The 25,316-nt window shown below is 36.1% G+C and overlaps 1 protein-coding gene across 8 annotated transcripts in view; it reads right to left on the bottom strand.

The window, feature by feature from the left end:
* Positions 1-25,316, bottom strand: part of LRIF1 (ligand dependent nuclear receptor interacting factor 1) — a 118,859-nt gene that overhangs the window by 79,984 nt on the left and 13,559 nt on the right. For 5 of the 8 annotated variants that reach the window (XR_008494070.1, XR_008494079.1, XR_008494065.2 and 2 more), the window contains exons 3-4: positions 24,054-24,326; positions 2,948-3,133 (exon numbers count right to left, since the gene is read on the bottom strand). Coding sequence is in view for 3 of the 8 variants with exons in the window: in XM_054450167.2 (XP_054306142.1) it covers positions 22,204-22,644; positions 24,054-24,326 (714 nt within the window). In the remaining 5 variants the exon portion in view is untranslated. Of the gene's footprint in view, positions 1-1,893; positions 3,134-21,417; positions 22,645-24,053; positions 24,327-25,316 lie in introns of those variants that run through there. The other 3 variants (XM_054450530.2, XM_054450167.2, XM_054450259.2) reach the window with 3 other exon arrangements.

Here is a 25,316-nt window from a genome sequence, read left to right as displayed (position 1 = left end):
TATTCAATTACCTGCACCTGGTCTCTCCTTTGACATGTGACAATTTTGGGGATTATGGGGATTGCAATTCAAAATGAGATTTGGGTGGGGATACAAAGCCTAACCGTATCAGCTTAATACCAAAACTTAAAAAGAACGTTATGATAAAGAAAAATTATAGCCATTCTCACTCGTGAACATAGATGCAAAAATTATAAACAAAATATTAGCAGCATTTATCCTAAAAAAATGGATAAAAGATTATGATCATGTTAAGTTTATTTTAGGAATGCATTAGAAAACTAATGTAATTCATCATATTAATCAAATAAAAGAGAAAAACATATGATCATCTCAACAGATGTCCAGAAAGTATTTCACAAAATTTTAACATTCACTAATTATTAAAACAAACACCTTTTAATGAACTAGTAGTATAAGGAAACTTTTAAAATCTACAATGATGATTAATTTTATGTATCAACTTGGCTAGGTCACAGTACACAGATATTTGGTTAAACATCATTCTTGATGTTTATGTGAAGGTTATTATAAATGGGATTAACATTTAACTCCGTAGTTTTGGGTAAAGCAGATTTCCCTCTATAATGTGGGTGAGCTTCATCCAATCAGTTGAAGGCCTTAAGAAAAACAAACAAACAAAAAAACTGACCTTCCTCAAAGAGGGAATTCTGCCATCAGACTGCCTTTGGACTCAAATTGCAACTCTTTCCTCAGCTCAGTCTCCAACCTGTCAGCCTACTCGGCAGATCTTGGGCATGCCAGCCTCCACAATCACATAAACCAATTTCTTAAAATCTCTCTCTCTCTCTCTCTCTTCATGCGCGCCTACACATACACATACACGCTCTAGTGGTTCTGTTTTTCTGTAGAACTCGGATCAATACACAGTAAAAGAGAGTATTTACAAAAAAACATACAACAAACATCATTCTTCATGGGGAAATGTTGAAAAATTTATCTCTGATATTGAGAAGGAAATAATAATTTAGTATCATACTAGAGATTCTACAGCAAGAGAATAAGGCAAAAAAAGAGAGATAAGATAAAAGGATGAGAAAGGGATAAACAAAACCATCATTCGTTACATATAATATGTAATTGTATACGTAGAAAATCCAAAACATCTGCAGGTAAACCAATCTGTTAGAATTGGTTTATCCAATTTAATCTAATGAGATGAATTATCTAGAATGAGAGAGTTTAGCAAGGTTGTTGGGTACATAGTCAATATACACATGTAAATTATATTTTGATATGCTAACAATAATCAGGTAGAAAATGAAATTGAAGCCAGATATTATAAAAATACTTTAATCAAGCAAATAAAAGAATAAATCTAATAACAAATGTGTAAGAATTCTATGGAGAAAACCACAAAATTTTACTGAGAGAAATTAAGATAGACCAAAATAAATAGATAAATATGATGGATGGAAAAGATTGGTAAAAATGTCATTTTCACCCAAAATTGATTTATAGTTTTAAATATCATCATAATCAAAAGCACAATATTGTGTATGTGTAAGACAACAATTCTAAAATTTATATGGAAATTCGAAGAACTGGAAATAGCCAATATATCCTTGGTGAAGTATAAGGTAAAAGACTTGATCTATCAAATATAAAGACATAATGAGGCTAGGGTAATCATGACAACACAATGTTGGCACAAGGATAATTAGGCCAAGGGAATAGAAGATAAAAAGCCCTAACGTCTATCAACAATAAAATGGAAATTGTGGTATATTCATACAATAATATATCACATGGCAACGGAAAGAAACTGATGGATGAATCTAGAATATTGAATGAAAAATTACACATTTTTATATATATTATAGTTATACTAAGCACTTTTAGAGTTATATATTACACTTCACACTAAAAATATTTTAATTACTGTTTTTAATATATCAAAAGATTAAGAAACTAAAAATAAATCTCCAAAAAGTTGTACAAGACCTTTTAAAGAAAATATTAGAGTTTAAAGTAAAACTTAGAAAGACATTACAAAAGACTTAAATAAATGAAGAAATGTACCATGCTTAGAGATTGCATCTCTCAACATTGTATATGTATCAATTACCTCTGCATTAATCTATCGTTTCCATTCAACCCCAATACATAGCCAACAGATGGCATTATGGAATTTGACAAGATAATTCTAAAATTTGTATAAAAGTACAAAGGATCAAGAATGTCAAGATACTCCTGTGGAAAAAAAAATAAATAGGGTATCTGCCAAGATCTATGTTAAAGCTATTGTAATTAAGACATAAGTGTGCACTGAGAAATAGATATATCAATGGAACCTAAGAGAAAGACTAGAAAATAAACCCAGACATATATGGACACTTGCCAGATAATAAATTTGGTATTACAGATCAGTTGAGAAAAGGTAGACTTTTCAATTAAGAATGTTGGGACAATGGTTATCCATATGGAAAGAAATGGAACTGGACTCTTCATTCACACTATACACAAAAAATCAGTATGAGGTGAACTAAAGACCAGTCTTTGTTTGAAAGGCGAAATTCTAAAAACTCTTAGAAGAAATTATGTGATAATTTCTTTGTAAATTCAGGATAACGTATAGTTACGTTTCAATCAGAGGAGCAGAATCACTAAAATGTGGAGTGTGTGTGTGAGTCTGTATGTGTGTGTAAAGTAATTTGCTCCAGGGATCTGAACTTCTTGCCTCCTTGTGAGGAGCTATTGTCTTTCCTCCTGATCCTAGAACTTGGAGTCCATAATATAAGAAGTCAGGAATTAAAAAAAGATAAATGTAGTGTGAGCGAGCAAGAACACGCTGGAACACAGAGGAACAACCTGAAGCTCACGAGGACCTATTGAAACCTATGTTGGTTCTTAGTGTCTCTGACATTAATGGTATGGGTGGCCTCCAGTAGCCAGAAGTCTTTGTTACAGAGATAAACACAATTACCTGGCCAAGGAGCAAGAGAAGCTGAAGAAAGATCCAGGGGATGATTGAGTAGTTTCAGATGTGGCCACTGCTTCATGCCAATGAGATGAGTCAGTAGATCAGAGACAATATGGGTCAGCTACAAGATGGCTGCTGCTTCACTTTTGCCTTCCAGGTTTTCCACAGTAATGTCTCTTGCAGTCCACCCTAACCAGAAATATACAAAAAAGTGAATTCTGGGAAATGTAGTTCACCCTAGCCAGGCTGACATATTACAAAACCATCAGAGGTAGAAATAGTTTTCTTAAAAAATACATAATAAGCAGCTGTTATTGTACATATTTTAAAAAATTTATTTAAGAAGAAAAGATGAGTATCTTTTCTGAGTTCTTGAATACTTGAAAATATCTTTTCCTTCATCTTATACATCATTCAAGATGTGCATGTGTAGAAAATCCTTGATCTACATTTTTTTCCTCTGAAATCTGTAAAAGTGCTGTTTTCTCTCAGTACTATTAAAACAAAAGTAAAAATTCCTGGCAGTTTTTGGTTATCTTTTAAGTAACACTAGTTTTGGCGGGGTAGGTCTGAATAGTTTTTGTATTCATTCTTTGTCTTTATAACCTAACCCTTTTGTTACAAGTGTCTAGATATACTGATATTATCAGTAGCTATCCAGTAATTTGACCCCTTGCTTTCTTACCAACAAAAACTAAATTTTGTTTGTTGAATAGTAATGTTCCTAGCCTTCATTGCAATTAGAGGTGGCTATGTAACAGTTTTGGCCAGCGATGCAACGACACGTGAAAAGAGGTTTTGCTTTCCTAACATATTTCTTACTTTATTACTTCCTTCTTCCTGCTCTTGAAACTAGAATGAGACATTGGAGGTGAAGCAGCCTTCATGTGACTATTTTTGCCTTCTCCATTTATGTTCAGTGGTAATTCATCAGTGAACAAAACAGTCAAATGTCTCTCTCTTTGTGTATCTTAAACTCTACTGTGTATCAACAAACAATAATAGAATTAAATAAGTAAACTATTTAGAATATGAACAATGATAAGCGCTGTAGGAAAAAATGTTAGAATATGAGATTCTAAGAAGCTAGTGAGTGTAATATTAAACAAAGTGGTGAGGACAGGGAGCAGGCCATGCAGCTAGCTAGAAGAGGAACTTTACAGAGAGTGTGGGGGAAAAGATCAATGCAAAGACCCGACCTGGGAATATGCCTGCTATATTTAACAACCAGCAAGCAGCTAGTTTACTGAAGTTCAGTGGTGACAGAGGACTAATAGACGAGGTTAGAGAGGACAGATGGGGAAAATTAATGTAGGGCTTTTAGGTCATTGTGTAGAATTTGCCATCTACTTTGAGTGAGATAAAACATCACTAGAGAGTTCTGAACAGGGGAGTGACTTGCTGTGACTTATATTTTTAAGACTTTGTTTTAAACCTTTTTATTTTCATCGAATTTTATACCTACGTAAAAATTGCAAACGTAATACAGAGCTTCCTTATATCCCTCACTGTACTTTCCTTAATGTAACACCCAACATCAAAACAGGAAATTGTTTATGGCTGCATAGTATTCCATGGTGTATACATACCATATTTTCTTTACCCAGTCTGTCATTGATGGGCATTTAGATTGCTTCCATGTCCTTGCTATTATGAATAGTGCTACAATGAACATACATATGCATGTGTCTTTATGATAGAATGATTTCTATTCCTTTGGGTGTATACCCAGTAATGGGATTGCTGGGTCAAATGGTAATTCTGGTTTTAGCTCTTTGAGGAATCACCATACTGCTTTCCATAAGGGTTGAACTACTTTATACTTTCACCAACAGTGTATAAGCATTGCCTTTTCTCCACAACTTCACCAGCATCTGTTATTTTTTGACTTTTGAATAATAGTCATTCTGACTGATGTGAGATGGTGTCTCATTGTGGTTTTGATTTGCATTTCTCTACTGCTCAGTGATATTGAGCTTTTTTTCATATGCTTGTGGCCCGCATGTATGTCTTCTTTTGAAAAGTGTCTGATCATGTACTTTGTTTACTTTTTAATGGGTTTTTTTTCTTATAAATTTGTTTAAGTTCCTTATAGGTGCTGGATATTAGATCTTTGTCAGAAGCACAGTTTACGAAAAAGAATGAGATCATGTTTTTTGAGAAACATGGATGGAGCTAGAGGCCATTATCCTCAGCAAACGAACGCAGGAACAGAAAACCAAATACCACATGTTCTCACTTATAAGTGGGAGCTAAATGATGAGATAACATGAAAACAAAGAGGAAACAACAGATACTGGGGACTACCAGGAGAGAAGGTGGGAGGAAAGAGAGGAACAGAAAAAAGAACTATTAGGTACTAGTCTTAGCACCTGGGTGATGAAATAGTCTGTACATCAAACTCCCATGACACAAGTTTACCATATAACAAAGCTGTACATGTACCCCTGCACCTAAAATAAAAGCTTTTTGAAGAAAAGGAAATCAACATTTGGTGCGATATTATTAACTAAACTACAGACCTTATTTGATTTTCACACATTTTTTTCTTATGTGTTCTTTTTCTGTCTGGCATCCTATCCAGAGTCATATATTGTTTTTGTTTTCCTTCCTTAGTCATTTCCAGTCGGCAACAGTTCTTCAATTTTTTCCTTATCTTTCATGACTTGACACTTGGAAGATTGTTAATCAGCCATTTTGTAGAATGTCCCTCAATTTGGGTTTATTTGTTAAAGCATTTTTCTCATAATTGGAAATTGTAATAGTCTGCTCAAGCTACCATAACAACGAAACACAGATTGGATGGTTTAAACAACAGAAATTTATTTCTCACAGTTCTGAAAGCTAGGATCAAGAGTTCAGCTGATTCCGTTTGTGGTGAGGGCTCTTTTCCCCACTTGCAGATGCCTACCTTCTGTTTCCTTACATGGCCTTTCCTCTGTGTGCATGCATGGAGCAGTGGGGAATTAGAAAATGAGCTCTCTGATGCCCTTTCTTATAAGGACTCTAATATTATACTATTGGATTAAGGTCCCACCTTTATGATCTCAAGTAACTATAACCTTAATTTTTTCATAGAGGCCTCATCTCCAAATACAGTTATACTGGGGGTTAATGCTTCAATATATGAATTTTAGGGGGGACAAAAACATTCAGTCCATAACAGAAGGCTTTGTATTTTTGGCAAGACTACCACAATATGCACAAAAAGTCTTTCATTATGCATCATATTAAGGTATTGATGATGTTGATATGTCTTTTTTTAAATAATAGCAATGTTTATTAGAATATCCTATTTAGAACCAGCAATCTGTGCAACATACACAGCTTTTAGGAGACGGGCTGGCCCCAGGTTTCTTTCTGATGATGGACTTAGTGGGCTGGCATCTTGACCCTATCATCCAGCCTGTGGGTACCATCAAAAGGCAGCATGACCTTTTTTTTTTTTTTTTAAATACTTTAAGTTCTAGGGTACATGTGCACAACGTGCAGGTTTGTTACATAGGTATACATGTGCCATGTTGGTTTGCTGCATCCATCAACTCGTCATTGACATTAGGTATTTCTCCTAATGCTATCCCTACCCCAGCCCCCCACCCCCCGACAGGCCCCGCTGTGTGATGTTCCCTTCCATGTGTCCATGTGTTCTCGTTGTTCAATTCCCACCTATGAGTGAGAACATGCGGCGTTTGTTTTTGTCAGGTTTGTCAAAGATCAGATGGTTGTAGATGTGTGGTATTATGTCTTAGGGCTCTGTTCTGTTCCACTGGTCTGTATCTCTGTTTTGGTAACAGTACCATGCTGTTTTGGTTACTGTAGCCTTGTAGTATAGTTTGAAGTCAGGTAGCGTGATGCCTCCAGCTTTGTTCTTTTTGCTTAGGATTGTCTTGGCAATGTGGGCTCTTTTTTGGTTCCATGTGAACTTTAAAGTAGTTTTTTCCAATTCTGTGAAGAAAGTCAGTGGTAGCTTAATGGGGATAGCATTGAATCTATGAATTACCTTGGGCAATATGGCCATTTTTACGATATTGATTCTTCCTATCCATGAGCATGTAATGTTTTATTATTGATGTTTATCTTGATCATTTTTGTTGGTATCTGCTAGGTTTCTCTGCTACAAAGTTGCTATCTTTCTGTTTATAGTTAATAAGTATCTTCTTTGGAGGCTATGTGAATCCTATTTCTCCTCAAACTTTTGCTCACTCATTTTAGCATCCATTGGTGAATCTTGTCTGCAGCTACTATCACTAGGGCATTTGCAATGATGAATCTCTATTTTCTCCTTCCATCGACATTTATTACTTGGAATTCAACTGTACTGAAGAACTGCTTCTTCTCCCCTCATTTATTTATTTGATTTTTATATTGGCATAGATTAAAAATTTCCCTCTTGGGACAGTTGGCAGTGCTTCAGTCTCATATTGGTATAGATTAATAGGTATATTTTATTCTAGCAGTCAAATACTATTTATTTTGTTGTTCAAATTATTCCAACTTTGATCATTAGTAACTTCTTTAGGTTGACTCCTCTGTTTCTTTGATAAGCCCCCATTTGTTACAAAATATTTTCTTACCTTCTGACATCACAAGATGTTCTAGGCTCATCTTATATTTTCCTTGCTCAGCTCTGAAATCAGCTTCTCCAAAAAGCATTGGTTTCTCATGTTGAGAATGGTGTTTAGAAGCCAAGATCTTGAGGCAGAGCAAGATGGCCGAATAGACGGCTCCACCAGTGGTCCCTGCTGCCCCCACAAGGTCACTAATTTAGCAACTATCTACACAGAAAGAACACCTTCATAAGAATCAAAAATCAGGTGAGCACTCAGTACCTGGTTTTAACTGTGTACTGCTGAAAGAGGCCTTGAAGACACAGAAAAAAAAGCCTTGAATCACTGACACCACCCCTCCCCAAACCCCCCAACAGCAGCCAGGTGGTGTAGAGGCCAGGTTGTGTGGAGGGCATCTCTGGGTGCTGAGGAGGGAGAGCACAGCAATTGCGGGGCATTGAACTCAGTGCTGTCTTGTTGGAGAAGAAAAGGAGACCCAACTCACCTGATGCCCACCCATGGAGGGAGAACTTAAACCAGCCCTAGCCAGAGGGGAATCACCCATCCCAGAGGTCGAAATTTGAGTTAATGCAAACCTTGCCATGGAGAGCTACAGTATTCTGGGTTGCTTAGTAAACTTGAAAGGCAGTCCAGGCTATAAGGACTACAACTCACAGGTGAGTCCATGTGCTGAACTGGGCCAAGAAACAGTGGACTTGGGGGACATGTGACCTATGGAGACACCAGCTGGGGTGGCTAAAGGAGTGCTGACATAACCTCTCCCCTAACCACAAGGGTGCACAGATCACAGCTCCAAAAGAGACCCCTTCCTTCTGCCTGAGGAGAGGAAAGGGAATAGTAGGAGGGACTTTGTCTTGTATATTGTATACCAGCTCAGCCACAGAAGGATGGGGCACAGGTCAGAGTTCAGAGACCCTTGTTCCAGGCCCTAGCTCCTGGATGACATTTCTAAACACACCCTGGATGAGAAGGGAACCTACTGCCTTGAAGGGAAGGACCCAGTCCTGGCAGCATTCATCACCTGCTAAATGAAAAGCCCTTCAGTCCTGAATTACCAGCAGTGATACCCAGGTACTATGTTGAGGGCTTTAGGTGAGCCACTGAGACTTGCTGGCTTCAGGTGAGACTCAGCACATTACCAGCTATGGTGGTTATTGGATGAAACTCCTCTGCTTGAGAAAAGCAGAAGGAAAAGTAAAGGAGACTTTGTCTTGCACCTTAGGTACCAGCATGGCAACAGGGGGATCAAGAACCAAGCATGCTCTTGGGTTCCCCGATTCCAGGGTTTGACTCTTGGATGGCATCCTTGGACCTGCCCTGTGTCGGAAGGGAGCCCCCTGCCATTAAGGGTGATTCTCAGGCCGGGCAAGATTCACCACAGCTAACTGACAAGCTCTTGGGCCTTAAGGGAACATTGGAGGTCCTCCAGCAGTACTCTCCATGGCTTGTGATGGCAGTGGCTATAGTATGAGGCTCCTCTGCCTTTGGAAAGGGGAAGGAAGAGTAGGAAACACTGTGTCTTGTAGTTTGAATGCTAGTTCAGTCACAGTATAATAGAACACCAGGTAGATGTCTAAGGTTTTTTACCCTAGTCCCTGACTCCCAGGTGGCACCTCTGGACCTACGCAGGGCCTGAGGGAACTTTCTAACCTAAAGGGAAGGAGGCGGGCCTGGCTGGCTTTGCCACCTGCTGATTGTAGAGTCCCAGGGCCTTAAGTGAACATAGACAATAGCAAGGGAGTAGTATCTTGAGTGAGATCCAGTGCTATGCTAGCTTTAGGTATGACACAGCACTGTCATAGTGGTGGTGGCCACAGAGGTGCTTGTGTCACTTCATCCCCAGCTTTAGGTGGTTCAGGACAGAGAGAAAGACTCCGCTTCTTTGGAAGAAAGTGAGGAAAGAGAACAGGAGCCTCTGCCTAGTAATCCAGAGAATTCTGGATCTTGTCCAAGACCATCAAGGCAGTACCTCTATGAGTCTGCAAGAACCACAGAATTACTGAGCTTGGGGTGCCACATAAAACAGACACAACTTAGAGCACAACACTTAAGTCCTTTAGAATATCTGAAAAACTTTCCCAAAAAGGACAGGTACAAACAAGCCCAGACAATGAAGACTACAATAAATACCTAACTCTTCTATGCCCAGACACCACAGAACATCTACTAGCATCAACACCATGCAGGAAATCATGAACTCATCAAATGAACTAAATCAGGTACCAAGGACTAATCCTGAAGAAATGGAGGTATATGACCTTTCAGACACAGAATTCAAAATAGCTGTGTTAAGGAAACTCACAGAAATTCAAGATAACACAGAGAAGGAATTCAGAATTTGATCAGATATGTTAAACAAAGAGATTGAAATAATTTAAAAGAATTACATTTTATTCAGCAGAAATTTTGGAGCTAAAAAATGCAGTTGGTATATTGAAGAATGCATCAGAGTATTTTAATAGCAGAATTGATCAGGCAGAAGAAAGAATTAGTAAGCTGAAAGACCTGTTATTTGAAAATACAGTCAGAGGAGATAAAAAAGAATAAAAAACAAGAAAGCATACCTACAGGATCTAGAAAATAGCCTCAGAAGGGCAAATTTAAGAGTTATTGGCCTTAAAGAGGAGGTAGAGAGAGATAGAACTAGAAAGCCTATTCAAAGGGATAATAATAGAGAACTTCCCAAACCTAGAAAAATATATCAATATCCATATACAAGAATGTTATAGAACAATGAGCAGATTTAATCCAAAGACGACTACCTCAAGGCATTTAATAATCAAACTCCCAAAGATCAAGGATAAAGAAATATTTCTAAAAGCAGCAAGAGAAAAAAAAAAAAAACATATAATGGAGCACCAATATATCTGGCAGCAGACTTTCCAGTGGAAAACTTATAGGCCGAGAGAGTGGCATGACATATTTAACATGATGAAGGAAAAAACTTTTTACCCTAGAATAGTATATTCAGCAAAAATATTCTTCACACATGAAGGTGAAATAAAGACTTTCCCAGACAAACAAAAGCTGAGGGCTTTCATCAACACCAGGTCTATTCTACAACAATGCTAAAGGGAGTACTTCAGTCAGAAAGAAAAGGACATTAACAAGCAATAAGCAATCACCTAAGAGTACAAAACACACTGGTAATGGTACACAGAAAAAAACACAGAATATTCTAACACTGTAACTGTGGTATGCAAACTACTCTTATCCTAAAAAGAAAGACTGACCAATGAACCAATCACAAATAACAATAACTTTTCATGACATAGTACAATAAGATATACATAGAAAGAAGAAAAAGTTAAAAAGTTGAAGGATGGAGTTAAGGCATATACTTTTTATTAGCTTTGTTTTTGCTTCTTTGTTTGTTTATACACACAGTGTTAAGTAGTTATCGGATTGAAATAATGGTTTAAAAGATGGTATTTGCAAGCTTCACGGTGATCTCAAACAAAAAACATACAATGAATACACAAAAAATAAAAAGCAAGAAACTGAATCATATCACCAGAAAAAACTACCTTCACTAAAGGAAGACAGGAGGAAAGAAAGAAGGAGGAGAAGACCAGAAAACAAATAACAAAATGGCCAGAGTAAGCTCTTACTTATCAATAATAACATTGAATGTAAATGGACTAAACTCTCCAATTAAAAGCAAGAGAATGGCTGAGTGGATGAAAAAACAAGATTCATTAATCTGTTGCCTACAAGAAACACAATTCAACTATAAAGACACACATAGACTACAAATAAAGGGATGGAAAAAGATATTCCATTCCAATGGAAACCCAAAAAGAGCATGAGCAGCTACACTTATATCATACAAAATATATTACAAGACAAAAACTATCAGAAGAGACAAGGAAGGTCATTCTATAATGATAAAGAGGTCAATTCAGCAAGAGGATATAACAATTTTAAATATGCATGCCTGGAGCACCCAGATATATAAACCAAATATTATTAGAGCTAAGGTGAGGGATAGACCCTAATACAATAATAGCTGGAGACTGTAACACCCAATATTCAGCATCGGACATATCTTTCAGACAGAAAATCAACCAAGAAACATCAGACCTAATCTGCACTATTGACCAAATGGACTTACAGATAATTATAGAACATTTCATCCCTCGGCTGCAGAATACACATGCTTCTCCTCAATACGTGAATAAATCTCAAGGATATACACTATTTTAGGTAACAAAACAAGTCTTAAAACATTCAAAAAAATTGAAATAATATCAAGCATCTTCTCTGATCACAATGGAATAAAACTAGAAATTAATAACAAGAAGAACCTTGAAAACTATACAAATACATGGAAATTAAACAATATGCTCCTGAATGACCAGTGGGTTGATGAAGAAATTAAAAAGGAAATTGAAAAATTTCTTGAAACAAGTGACAATGGAAACACAACATACCAAAACTTATAGGATACAACAAAGGCAGTACTAAGAGTGAAGTTTATAGCTATAAGTGCCTACATCAAAAAGGGGAAAACTTCAAATAAACAATCTAACAATGCATCTTAAAGAACTAGAAAAGCAAGAGCAAACCTCATCCAAAATTAGTAGAAGAAAAGAAATAATAAAGAGCAGAAATAAATGAAATTGAAATAGAGAAAATACAAAAGATCAATGAAACAAAATGGTTTTTTGAAAAGTTAAACATAATTTACAAACCTTTAGCCAGACTAAGAAGAAAAAAGGAGACACAAATTAATAAAATCAGAAATGAAAAAGGAGCATTACAACTGATACTGCAGAAATTCAAAGGATCATTAGAGGCTACTATGAGCAACTATATGCCAATAAATTAGAAAACCTGAGAACATGAACAAATCCCTAGACACATATAATGTTCCAAGATTGAACTATGAAGAAATCCAAAACCTGAAAAGACCAATAAAAATAATAAGATCAAAGTCATAATAAAAAGTCTTCTGGTAAAGAAAAGCCCAAGACCCAATGGCTTCACTACTCAAGTCTATCAAGCATCGAGAGAAGAACTAATTCCAATCTCACTCAAACTATTCTGAAAAAATGAGGAGGAAGGAATACTTCCAAACTCATTCTATGAGGCCAGTGTTTCCCTGATACCAAAACCAGACAAAGACACATGAAAAATGAAAACTACAGGCCAATATCTCTGATGAATATTGATGCAAAAATACTCAACAAAATACTAACAAGCCAAATCCAACATATATTAGAAAGATAATTCATCATGACTAAGTGGGATTTATCCCTGGGATGCAAGGATGGTACAACATACACAAATCGATTAACATGACACATCATATCAACAGAATGAAAGATAAAAATGATATGATCATTTCAATTGATACTGAAAAATTATTCGATAAAATTCAACATCCTTTCATGACAAAAACCCTCAAAGAACTTGGGATAGAAGGAACACACTTCAACATTTAAAAAAGCCATATATGATGGTCCCATAGCTAGTATCATACTGAATGGGGAATAACTGAAAGCCTTTCCTCTAAGATCTGGAACACAATAAGGATGCCCACTTTCACCACTGTTATTCAGCATAGTACTGGAATTTCTAGCTAGAGCAGTCAGAAAAGAGAAAGAAATAAAGGGCATCCAGATTGGACAGGAAGAAGTCAAATTATTTTTGTTTGCAGATGATATGATCTTATAGTCAAAAAGCTTAAAGACTCCACCAAAAAACCATTAGAACTAATTTAAAAAATCAGTAAAGTTCCAGGATACAAAAACAACATACAAAAATCAACATCAGTAGCATTTCTATATGCAAACAGTGAACAATCTGAAAAAGAAATGAAAAAAGTAATCCCATTTATAATTGCTACAAATAAAATTAAATATCTAGGAATTAATCAAAGAAGTGAAAGATCTCTATAATAAAAACTATAAAACACTGATGAAAGAAATTGAAGAGAACACCAAAATAAAAATTCCACGTTCATGGAGCAAAAGAATCAATATTGTTAAAAATGTCCAAACTACCTAAAGCAATCTATAGATCCAATGCAATCCCTATCAAAGTACCGATGACATTCATCACAGAAATAGACAAAAAAAACTATCCAAAAACTTATATGGAACCACAAAAGACCAAGAAGAGCCAAAGCTATCTTAAGCAAAAAGAACAAAATTGGAGGAATCATATTACCTGACTTTAAATTATACCACAGGGCTATAATAAGAACAAAATTGGAGGAATCATATTACCTGACTTTAAATTATACCACAGGGCTATAATAAACAAAACAGCATGGCATTGGCATAAAACCAGACACATAGACCCATAGAACAGAACAGAGAACCTGGAAACGAATCCACACATTTACAGTGAACTCAGTTTTGACAAAGGTGCCAAGAAAATATACTGGGGAAAAGACAGTCTCTTCAGTAAATAGTTCTGGGAAACTGGATATCCACATGCACAAGAATGAAACTAGACTCCTATTTCTTGCCATATACAAAAGTCATATACAAAGTAGACCAAAGGATTAAATCTAAGACCTCAAACTATGAAACTACTATAAGAAAGCATTGATGAAAATCTCCAGGACATTTGTCTGAGCAAAAATTTCTTGAGTAGTACCCCACAAACACAGACAACCAAAGCAAAAACGGACAAATGGGATCACATCAAGTTAAGAAGCTTCTGCACAGCAAAGGAAACAATCAACAAAGTGAAGAGACAACCTCCAGAATGGGACAAAATATTTGCAAACTACCCATCTGACAAGCGATTAAAAACCAGAATACATAAGGAGCTCTAAAACCTCAACAAGAAAAAAAAAATCTGATCAAAAAATGAGCAAAAGATTTGAATACACATTTCTCAAAAGAAGACGTACAAATAGCAGTCAGGCATTTGAAAATGTGTTCAACATCACTGATCATCAGAGAATGTAAGTCAAAACTACAATGAAATATCATTTCTCCCCAGTTAAAATGGTTTTTATCCAAAAGACAGGCAATAACAAATGCTGGCTAGGATGTAGAGAAAGGGAACTCTCCTACATTTTTGGTGAGAATGTACATTAGTACAACCATTATTGAGAACAGTTTGGAGGTTCCTGAAAAAAATAAAAATAGAGCTGCCATATATCCAGAAATCCCACTGCTGTGTATGTACCCTCCAAAAAAAGAAATCAGTATATTGAAGAGATATCCGAACTTCCATGTTTGTTGCCACAATGTTCACAATAGGCAAGATTTGGAAGCAACCTAAGTGTCTATCAACAAATGAATGGATAAATAAAACGTAGTGTATTTACACAATGGAGTACTATTCAGTAATTAAAAGAATGACACCCTGTCATTTGCAACAACATGGATGGAACTGGAGGTTATTATGTTAAGTGAAATAAGCCAGACATAGAAAGACAAACATTGTATGTTCTCACTTATTTATGAGATCTAAAAATCAAAACAATTGAACTCATGGAGATAGAGAGTAGGATAGTTACCAGAGGCTGGGAAGGGTAGTTGGGCACTGGAGGGGGAGGTGGGGATTGTTAATGGATACATAAAAATAGAAAGAATGAATAAGACCTACTATTTGATAGCACAATAGGGTGACTCTAGTCAACAATAACTTGATTGTACATTTTAAAATAACTAGAAGAGTGTAACTGGATTTCTTGTAACACAAAGGATAAATGTTTGAAAAGGTGGGTAATCTATCCTCCATGATGTGATTATTTCTCATTACATGCCTATATTAAAATATCTCATGTATTCCATGAATATATACACCTACTATGTACTCACAAAAATTAAAAATAAAAAAATTTAAAGTAGAAATAGAAGATAAAAAACAAGATCTGGTGTTAAATGTGCTCATTACTCTGAAGTTTCACTGCTTCTAGGCCCTTTAAGAGTTAGGAAATGTATAAATGTATATACTATGCCACAGATATAGTCACATGTATATTTCTTAATCTGTCTACATTTATATTAAAAACCATTAATTTATACTGACACCTCTTACTCCAATCCAACATTACAGGGTGTATTTTGGCCTGCCTCCTTTCTTTTAATAAGTCTTTCTCCAACAGTGAGAAACCTGGCTCTTATTATCTACAATATATGTACTTAGTTGTTCAATTCTAATGTACATGTAAAGGTAGCTTCAGTAGCACTAATTCATACCCCTGCAAGAAACCCTTTTACTAACTAGATTACAGCACTTTAAACCATTCTTTTTGTCGTTAGCATTTTAGTGCCCAGAAAAGATACTTACAGTTACCTAGTTATTTTCTTCCTCACTTGCTTAAGTGTGGTTGTTATTCATTCTTAATACATTTACTTCCATTTGTTAGTATTTGTATCCCATTTTATCTTGGTTGGTTTTATCATTTATTTATTTGGGATTATGTGAAGGGTATGTGAGACATAATTATGATTCCAAGAGTCAGAGCTATTCAGAAAGATATAATCAAAGAAATGTTACTGTACTTCATCCTTGCTAACCTCATTTCCTTCTTTATTCCTTTCCCTCTAGGTAATCAGCCTTACTAGTATTTTATCTTTCCTGTATTTCTTTTGAAAAATGAGCAGACAACTATTTACTTTCTTATATCCTTTCTTTCCTACATGAAGGTAGCATGCTGTGGATACTCTTTTGTGCTTTGCTTTTTTCATTTGACAGTCCATCTTGGAAATCACTCCATTAGTTCATAGAGCTCTTCCTCATTCTTTTCTTATACCTATTTAATATTCCACTGCATGACATGCTATAGTTTATTAAATCACTCTCCTGTGGATGGGAATTTAGGTTGCTTCCAATACTTTGCAACTAAGAACAATATTGCAACTAATAAACTTTTGCATTCCCATCAGCAATGTATGAATGTACCTATTTTCCCACAGCCTTCCCAACAGAATGCATTGCCATATTCTTACATTTCATGGAGTCTGGAAAGTGATAAATGGTATCTGAGTGGTTTTAATTTGCATATGCCTAGTTTCAAGTGAATTTAAACATTTTTCCTATGTTTTAAGGTCATTTTTATTTTTTTAGGGTGAATTTTCTCTTCGTGTATGTTTCTCATTTCTCTGTTGAGTTTTTGGTCGTTTCTCCTTCCTTAAATTTTAACAAAATCACTTGGCTATTGTGCTGAGGACAAGCTGTAGGACACTGGTAGAAGCAGAGAGACAGTTAGTTGATTATTCAATAATCTAGATGAGAGATATAATGCAAGCTAATCACAGTAGAGGTGGTGAGCAATGGTCAGATTCCGGGTATAATTTGAATGTAAACCAAGAGAATTTCCTAACAGACTGGTTGTAAGGCATGAGACAAAGGGAAAATTAAGGTGGACCCCAAAGTATTTCCACCTGATCAAGTGGAAGCCTGGATTTATCATTAACTAAGATACGGAAGATCTTGGTTGAGGCAAATTTTGTGTGGGTAATAACCAGAAGCTGATTTTGGCCTGTGTTGATTTTGAGATGCCCATTAGAATTCCAAGTAGAAATGTCAAGAAGGTAATTGGATATACAATTTTGGAGTCAAAAGAGGAGTTCCTGAATATAGACGGTATTTTGATCCTGAGAACTAGGTAAGATCATATAGATGTAAAATAAGAGACATAAAAAGATTGAGCTCTAAATAACTCCAACATTAAGAGATCATAGAGAAGGGGAGGAACTAGCCAAAGAGACTAAGAAGCAGTCAACGAGGTATGAGGAAAACAAAAGATTATTATGTCCCTGAAGCAGAGTGAAGAACAAATTGCACTGAAGACAAAATGATCAAAAGTATCAAATGCTACTGACAGGTCAAGTGAGAGACTAAGAATTGACCATTAGATTTAGCAATGTGATAGTTATTGGAGACCTTGACAACAGCAGCTTTAGAATGCTCTTGCAGAAAAGATAAAACTCTAATTTGACTGAATTTCAGAATAAAGTTAAGTTAGAGACCAGCAGCATTGGACAAATTACGAAGAATAATGTTGTAAAGTATTCAAGTCACATTTCAGTATCATGAAATACAAAATCAGAAGAAATACAGGTGTTTGATGACTTTCATGAGCAGCAAAGCTTTAATAAGGAGCAGAAAAATAAAAAAGGAGGCTAAATTTAAAAGTCAAAAAAAGATAGATGCAACATATTTATTAGGATTTATTTAACCAAACACTGATAAGATGATTACTATGTGTCAGGTACTATTCCAAGTATTTATAACTAATGTAATCTCTTCTTCCAGTCTTTAAAATTAACTAAAATCATTTTTTTAAAAAAGGAGGCCACAATTTTTTTCTTTTCTGTTTATACTATCTCCCTAAGTACTTAGCTAGACCTTCTAGATGTCTAGATATCTGGCCCCCCTTTCGGTTCTTCATATATGCCATGCTCTCTTGTGCCTTAGAACCTTTAAGTTTGCTGTTTCCCCTGCTGGGAAAGTTACTTTAGTCTGTCCCTTTTCTTATTTAATTCCTGCTTTTCCTTCAGATCTCAGTTCAACCATCATTTTTGAGGAAAAAATTTCAACTTCTTTACCTAAAGACAAGTAGAGGACTACAATAGCACATTACAGAAATTTTAAGAGCTGTGCTTAATCCACTTTGCTCACCTTGAACCTCTAGTCCTCAGATAGTGGTTCTTATTTTCCGTGAAATGAGGAAACATTGAAGGGTAATGGGGAATGGCTTAGGTTATGTTTTAAAAGGATCACTCTGGCTGTTGTACTGAGATGAAAGTAGGGGCACAAAAGTGGAATAAGAAAGATAACTTATGAGGCTACCAATAATCCAATTCAGGGCTGATGATAGCACTGACGATAAAAAGTGGTCATATTTAGGGTATTTTGAAAGCAGAACCAACAAAATTTGTATTGGGTGTGAGGTGTGAGAGCAAGGAGTAAAGCATGACTTCAAGATTTTGGCCTGAGCAACTGGTAGGATGGGGTTGTCATCAGCTAAAATGAGAAAACCTGTGGGTGAAGCTAGTTTGAGCGAAGAGCAAGATTTCTGTCTTGAACATAGGTTTGTCTATTTAGACATCCAATAGAGATATTAAATAGGCAGCTGGAATTCAAGAAAGCCTGGAAATAAAAGATAAAAACTGCAAGTTGGCAGTACATTGATAGTACTTAAAAGCCATGAAACTGGATGAGATCACCAAGAGAGTGAGTATAAGCAAAGAGGCAAACCGTGGACTGAGCCCTCAGGTGTTTTAATATAAAGAGATTAGGGAGAAGGAAGGGATCAGCAAGGAGACTGAGAATGACTAGTCAATGAGGCAGAAGTGTGGTCTTTCAGAAGTGAAATTAAACTATATCAAGGAGAAAAGGAGTCAGGACAAATAGCTGGTCTCTAAATCAATGTCATTAAAAATTTTAGAAACAAAACTGCTCACTTAAAAGCTCTACAGGGTATAACAGCTAGATAAGACACATAGACCTAGATTTAATACTGCTTTAGAAAAACCAGTGGTAAAAGATGTTTTGAGGCCAAATTGGTAAATTTAGCTTTAGTATTAGAGATGAAAACACTGAAAGGAAAAGCTCAAGATTGCTGTTTTTTTTTTTTTTTTTTAAAGATATGGTCTCACTCTGTCAACCAGACTGGAATGCAGTGGCATGTTCACAGTTCACTACAGCCTTGACCCAGTAGGCTCAAGTGATCTTTCCGCCTCAGCCTCCCAAGTAGCTGGGACTACAGGCACATGCCACCACACCTGGCTAAATTTTTGGCAGAGATGGGGTCTATTGCCATTGCCCAGCCTGGTGTTGAACTCCTGGCCTCAAGTGATCCTCCTGCCTCAGATTTCCAAAGTGTAAGGATTACAGGTATGAGTATGCCAGGCCAATTCTTGACTTTAAAAGCAGGATTCAGAATAGTATAAATAAGGACCTCATTTTGTATAAATAAGTATAAATTTAGTATACCAATAGTATAAATAAGGACTTCATATATACATATATGTATATATGAGGCACACAGAATGATAAGAAAGGATATATAAGGTATTAAAGGTAAACTTCGGATGGGAATATGAAGTTCTAATTTTTAATATTTTGCTTGCTTGCTATATTTTCAATTTTTAGTATTTCGCTTGCCCTTCCCTCCCCGCCTTCCTTCTTCGTTTCCTCTTTCCCCTCCCTCCCTCTCTCCTTTCTTTCTTTGAGACAGAGTCTCATTCTGTTGCCCAGGCTGGAGTGCTGTGGCACCATCTCCACTCACTGCAACCTCCACCTCCCGGGTTCAAGCAATTCTCCTGCCCCAGTCTTCCCAGCAGCTGAGATTACAGGCATGCACAACCATGCCAATTTTTCTACTTTTAGTAGAGATGGGGTTTCACCAGTGTTGGTCAGACTGGTCTCAAACTCCTTACCTTAGGTGACCCACCCACCTCGGCTTCCCAAAGTGCTGGGATTACAGGTGTGAGCCACTGCGCCTGGCCTATATTTTCTAATTTTCTACAATACATTTGCACTGTTTCTATGACAGAATGTTTCAATATTTTTCAAAGGAAGTGATGACTCATGAAATTACATTCTGCTGATAAATCAAGAACACTGACAATTGACTACTGAATCTAGTAATATGGAAGTCACTGGTGACCTTGACAATATGTTTATGTGGTGTGGGGACAGCAGAACCTGACTGAAATAGTTTGGCAGTTCCTCAAAACATAGTTAAACACAGTCATTGTATGACCCAGCAATTACAGTCCTAGGTATATACCCAAGAGAACTGAAAATATATACCCATTAAAAAACCTTGTACACAAATATACACAGCAACATTATTTGTAGCTGCCAAAAGTGAAAACAATCCAAATATTCATAACGAATGGATAAAGTGTGGTATATCCATGATGGAATATTATTCAGCAATAAATAATGAAGTGCTGATAAATGCTACAACATGGATAAACCTTGAAAACATCAGACTACATAAAAAACACCAATCACAAAGAAAAACATATTGTATAATTCCATATATATGAAATGTTCACAACAGGCAATTCCATAAAGACAGAAAGCTTTGTAGTGCTTGCCTATGGCAGAAGGAGAGGTGATGGGGAATGACTGCTAATGGGTATAAGGTTTGTTTGGGGGATGTTTTGAACATTTTGAAAATGTTCTAAAATTATAGTGTTGATCGTTGTACAACTCTGTAAACATAGTAAAAACCAGTGAACTGTGTACTTTAAAAAGCTGGATTTTACAGTACATGAATTATATTGCAAAACAGCTGTTAATAAAAAGCAGCAAAATCTAGCTGATCTGTATATTTGTTTCACTTCTTTACAGTATTTTCTGAATTACTCTTTAGTTGCCATTGCACAGATTTTTTTTTTCTTTAACCTCTCTTACTTCCAGAGATCTGATCTTTTTTTTTTTTTTTTTTTGAGACAGAGTCTGGCTCTGTTGCCCAGGCTGTAGTGCAGTGGTGGCACGATCTTGGCTCACTGCAACTTCCGCCTCCCAGGTTCAAGCGATTCTCCTGCCTCAGCCTCCTTAGTTAGGATTACAGGTGCCCGCCACTGTGCCCGACTAATTTTTGTATTTTTAGTAGAGATAGAGTTTCACCATGTTGGCCAGGCTTGTCTCAAACTCCTGACCTCAGGTGATCCGCCCGCCTCGGCCTCCCAAAGTGCTGGGATTACAGGTGTGAGCCACTGCACCCGGCCTGATCATTTTTTAATAACCTTATTCTCCTCCTCCTCCTCTCTCTCTAAGAGACAGGGTCTCACTGTGCTGCCCAGGCTGGCCTCAAACTCCTGGGCTCAAGCAATCCTCCCCACTCAGACTCCTGAGTAGCTGGGACTACAAACACACACCACCACGGTCAGCTAACTCCCCATTTCTTAATCCCTATCCCTACACCATTCCCAAACTTTCCCAAATCAAAGACTAACCAGACAGAGAAAATACACTTTTACAGTTTAAGAAATATTAAATGTGATAACTGTTCAGGATCTACTTTTTACACAATCTCAGTAACATATGTACACAGTCCAAAAAAAAAAAAAAAAAAAAAGCAGCATTTGCCTGGGAACAACACATCACTATAAGCAAACAAAACATCAAATAGCCTGAATTCTAAAATACACTTTGGATTATATAAAATTACATTGTAAAGTTACAAATGTTGCTCATTCTTGAGAAATGTTTGAATGTTTAAATAATATTGCCATAATACATATTATTTCACGACATTAAAAAAAAAACAATGGTGAATACAAGGTATCATCATTTTAAGGGTAAAGAGATAAAGCAAGTACATATACAAATCCACTGGAAAAGCTAAGTTTGGAGCTGATTTCCTCTCTTGGATTGTAAAATTTCAGTAATACACAGTCATTATCTACTGCTGGAATAATGCCTGAGCAATTTAGGTACAGATACAAACAATAATAAAAGCCCTGCCCAAATATTCAAACTTGGAGAATTCTAGTTAAAATAATAGAAAAATATAAAATTTATCCTTCCAAAAAAAGGTATCTAAGACAAAGGTATAGATACCTCATGTAAATTATTCACAAGTCATATGTGAATCAACCTTTTCTGTATTCCTTAAATAAAGTTCTATTATCAACTGATGAAAAAACAAGTTTCATATTCAAAGACACTTTCAGAACACATCTACAATTAACTTATTAATGCAGAAGTATATTTTAAAAAACAGCTATTTCACTGAAGTCTTTACAGGAGACTTTATTTTTGGTGCATCTTCTTACGCATTTCTTCAAGAGCTGCTTCTTTCTCTCTCAGCACCTGCTTAAGTCTTCTTATTTTTTCATCTCGAATGGTTTCTTCTAACTCCGGTGGTGTCACTGGGAAAATATCTTCGGTATAATTTTTATTGAAGAAATGACTTTGTTCATAAGCTGCATTTGAATTCAATGTGCCTTTCTCTTGCTTTTCATGGGTATAGTATTCCATCTCAGTTCTCTTTTCTTGTCTGGTTTTGCTGTGACTCGTGAGAATGTTATGTTGTGACACATCTGAAGTTGGTAAAATACTGCTTAGGGGTTGGGAACTGGTGACATTAGCTTCCCCATTTATGATTGCATTATAAGCATTCTCTGTTTTTGTCTTCTTTATGTGATCCATCTTCTTAATAGTTTTTGCTTTTCTTTTCTTATCAAAATTCTGCTGCAATATTGAATAACATTCCAAAACAAAAACAAAATGTTACTGCTAAATGCACCGGGTACTATCAAATTTAACAACATCTGCAGAAACAAATATTTAGATATTACAATTAACAAAATTTATGGAAGACAACTACAGCAAGAAAGAAATATTTCCCACTGCATGGTACCAAAATGTCTTAATCATATTCAGTAAGAAGAAATTGCCTAATTCACATTTTCTTGCTCAAGTATTAGAAGCCATACTGACTTACCACAGAAATATAATAGCACTTATAAAGTGCCTGAGATATAAAATTGATTTAGTTTTTTTCTTTTCCTTTGCACAGCAGGCACATGTGGAGGATTTTCATCCGAAAATGTTTACTAGTCTCTGATCTAAAGTTCAGAATATTACATGATAATGACATATTCATAAGTCAAAGTATAACAGCAGGCAAAGTTATGGACATTTCTTTTTATCATTATTAGCTATATAAGTTGCTTAAAAGGTTATTATTAAGAACATATGCATGCTTATATCTTCTACTACATTTGAATTATTTCCTTTAGATAGAGTCCTCAAAGTAAGATGACTAGTTAAAAAGCTATGGCCATTTTCTTGTAATATAATGGGAAAAAAATGTAGTAGGTGAATAAAAAAAATTAAAACACATCTTTAACTGGGATGCATTTTTACCTGTGCGTGTGTGTGTGTGTGTGTGTGTGTGTTTATTTATATGTGTATATAAATTTTTTTTGTTTTTGAGACGGAGTTTCGTTCTGTTGCCAGACTGGAGTGCAGTGGTGCGATCTCAGCTCACTGCAACCTCTGCTTTCCAGGTTCAAGCGATTCTCCTGCCCTCAGCTTCCCGAGTAGTTGGGACTACAGGTGTGCACTACCTTGCCCAGCTAATTTTTTGTATTTTTAGTAGAGATGGGGTTTCACCATGTTGGCCAAGATGGTCTCGATCTCTTGACCTCGTGATCCGCCTGCCTCGGCCTCCCAAAGTGCTGGGATTACAGGCGTGAGCCACTGCGCCCGGCCTGGAGTGCAATGGTGCGATCTCGGCTCACTAAAACCTCCGCCTCCCGGGTTCAAGTGATTCTCCTGCCTCAGCCTCCTAAGTAGCTGGGATTACAGGCGCCCGCCACCAGGCCCAGCTAATTTTTGTATTTTTAGTAGAGATGGGGTTCATCATGTTGGTCAGGCTGGTCTTGTATTCCTGACCTCAGGTGATCCACCCGCCTCAGCCTTCCAAAGTGCTGGGGACTGGTTGTTTTAAATATCGTTTTGGTATTATATATTTGCAAAACCAGTAACAACCATCATTTATACTAATGCACAAGGGTTAAAACCAAATCAAGAAAAGTAATATTCATGTATCATTTGTAGTACCTATGAAGAGCACATTAAAATGTATTACCTACCTGTTTTCTCTGTCCTTCCTTCACTATAAACTCTGTCTCTTTGTAAGTACCACTCTTTACCAAACTGCTAAAGGAATCGAAACCTTCTCCAGAGGTCAAAAGGTCAGGAATTCGAGTAAGGCACACTCTCAAATCTTTAGTAAGGCCAAATATCTTTTTAAATTCAGCATCACTCTTCAGATGTAATGTCTTATTACTTCTTCCTTGAGAATCTTTCTTGTCATTTCTTCCTTGGGCACCTTTATCTGATGTTGATGCCATCTCATTATGGATCTGGAATTAGGAAAAGAAAACACACAAACAATACTGCTAATTATTCAAGTTACTTCATTAAGCAACTAAGTGATTATTTCATCTTACATAAAAGAACATATCATGCTTTCTGATTAGTTTGTATTATCCTTGCCTTACTACCCACACTCAAAAAACTGAATATAAGGAAGTACAAACTTAAAATATTCCCCCTTACAATTTCTCAATTAATTTGTTGCACTAGAAAGGTAATAAGTAGTCAATTCTAAAACAACTAAAATGAGAATACAGACTAATGACAACGTTAAAATAACATATATGACATTATTTAGAAATTGTAGTCTTCTGGAAAAGTCACACATGCCTTTAATCGATCTTGTATTTAACAATCAGAATTTACCTCCTTACATCTCTGGAGTTCAATGAATTCTGTACTGAAAGGGAGAAATGCTGACATTTATTGAGAAGACCTCTAAGTAAGCAAGGAAAAGATGGGTACAAATATCTAGTAAGCACACAGACAGACAAACCTTAAGTTGAACATAAAGGTAACTATGTGGGCATGTTGGGTAACTGGCTGAGGAGTCACAAAGAGCTAATAAAAAGGAAAATGAAATTTGTCTACCAAAAAAAAAATCAACCCATCAAAGATGCTGATAAAATCTTATTTCCACAAATTACTGAAAGGTACTGATTAGCCCTATCTCGCCTTTTCCATTGTATACCACCACCACCACAAAAAAACCCCACAAAACCCCAAAACCAACTCTTTTACATGCATATTGATCTCCTCATATACTAAAAAGGCTATTATATATGAACATACATACATACATGTATGTATATACATATACTCACATATTTTTACTAAGCTTTGAATTCACATCATCCTTCTCCAACTCTTCTAAACCTTTTTGCTCTGTGAATTTTTTGTTTTAAAGATTTGGCATGCCAAGTGTTTCAACAGAAAGATTGTACTCCTTTGTACAAGATTGTACCCAATTGTACTTC

Source organism: Pongo pygmaeus, chromosome 1 (assembly GCF_028885625.2).
Source record: "Pongo pygmaeus isolate AG05252 chromosome 1, NHGRI_mPonPyg2-v2.0_pri, whole genome shotgun sequence".
In the NCBI taxonomy this organism is placed as follows: domain Eukaryota; kingdom Metazoa; phylum Chordata; class Mammalia; order Primates; family Hominidae; genus Pongo; species Pongo pygmaeus.
The sequence above is the reverse complement of the archived record's forward strand: the minus strand, read 5'-3'. Positions and strand labels throughout refer to the sequence as shown.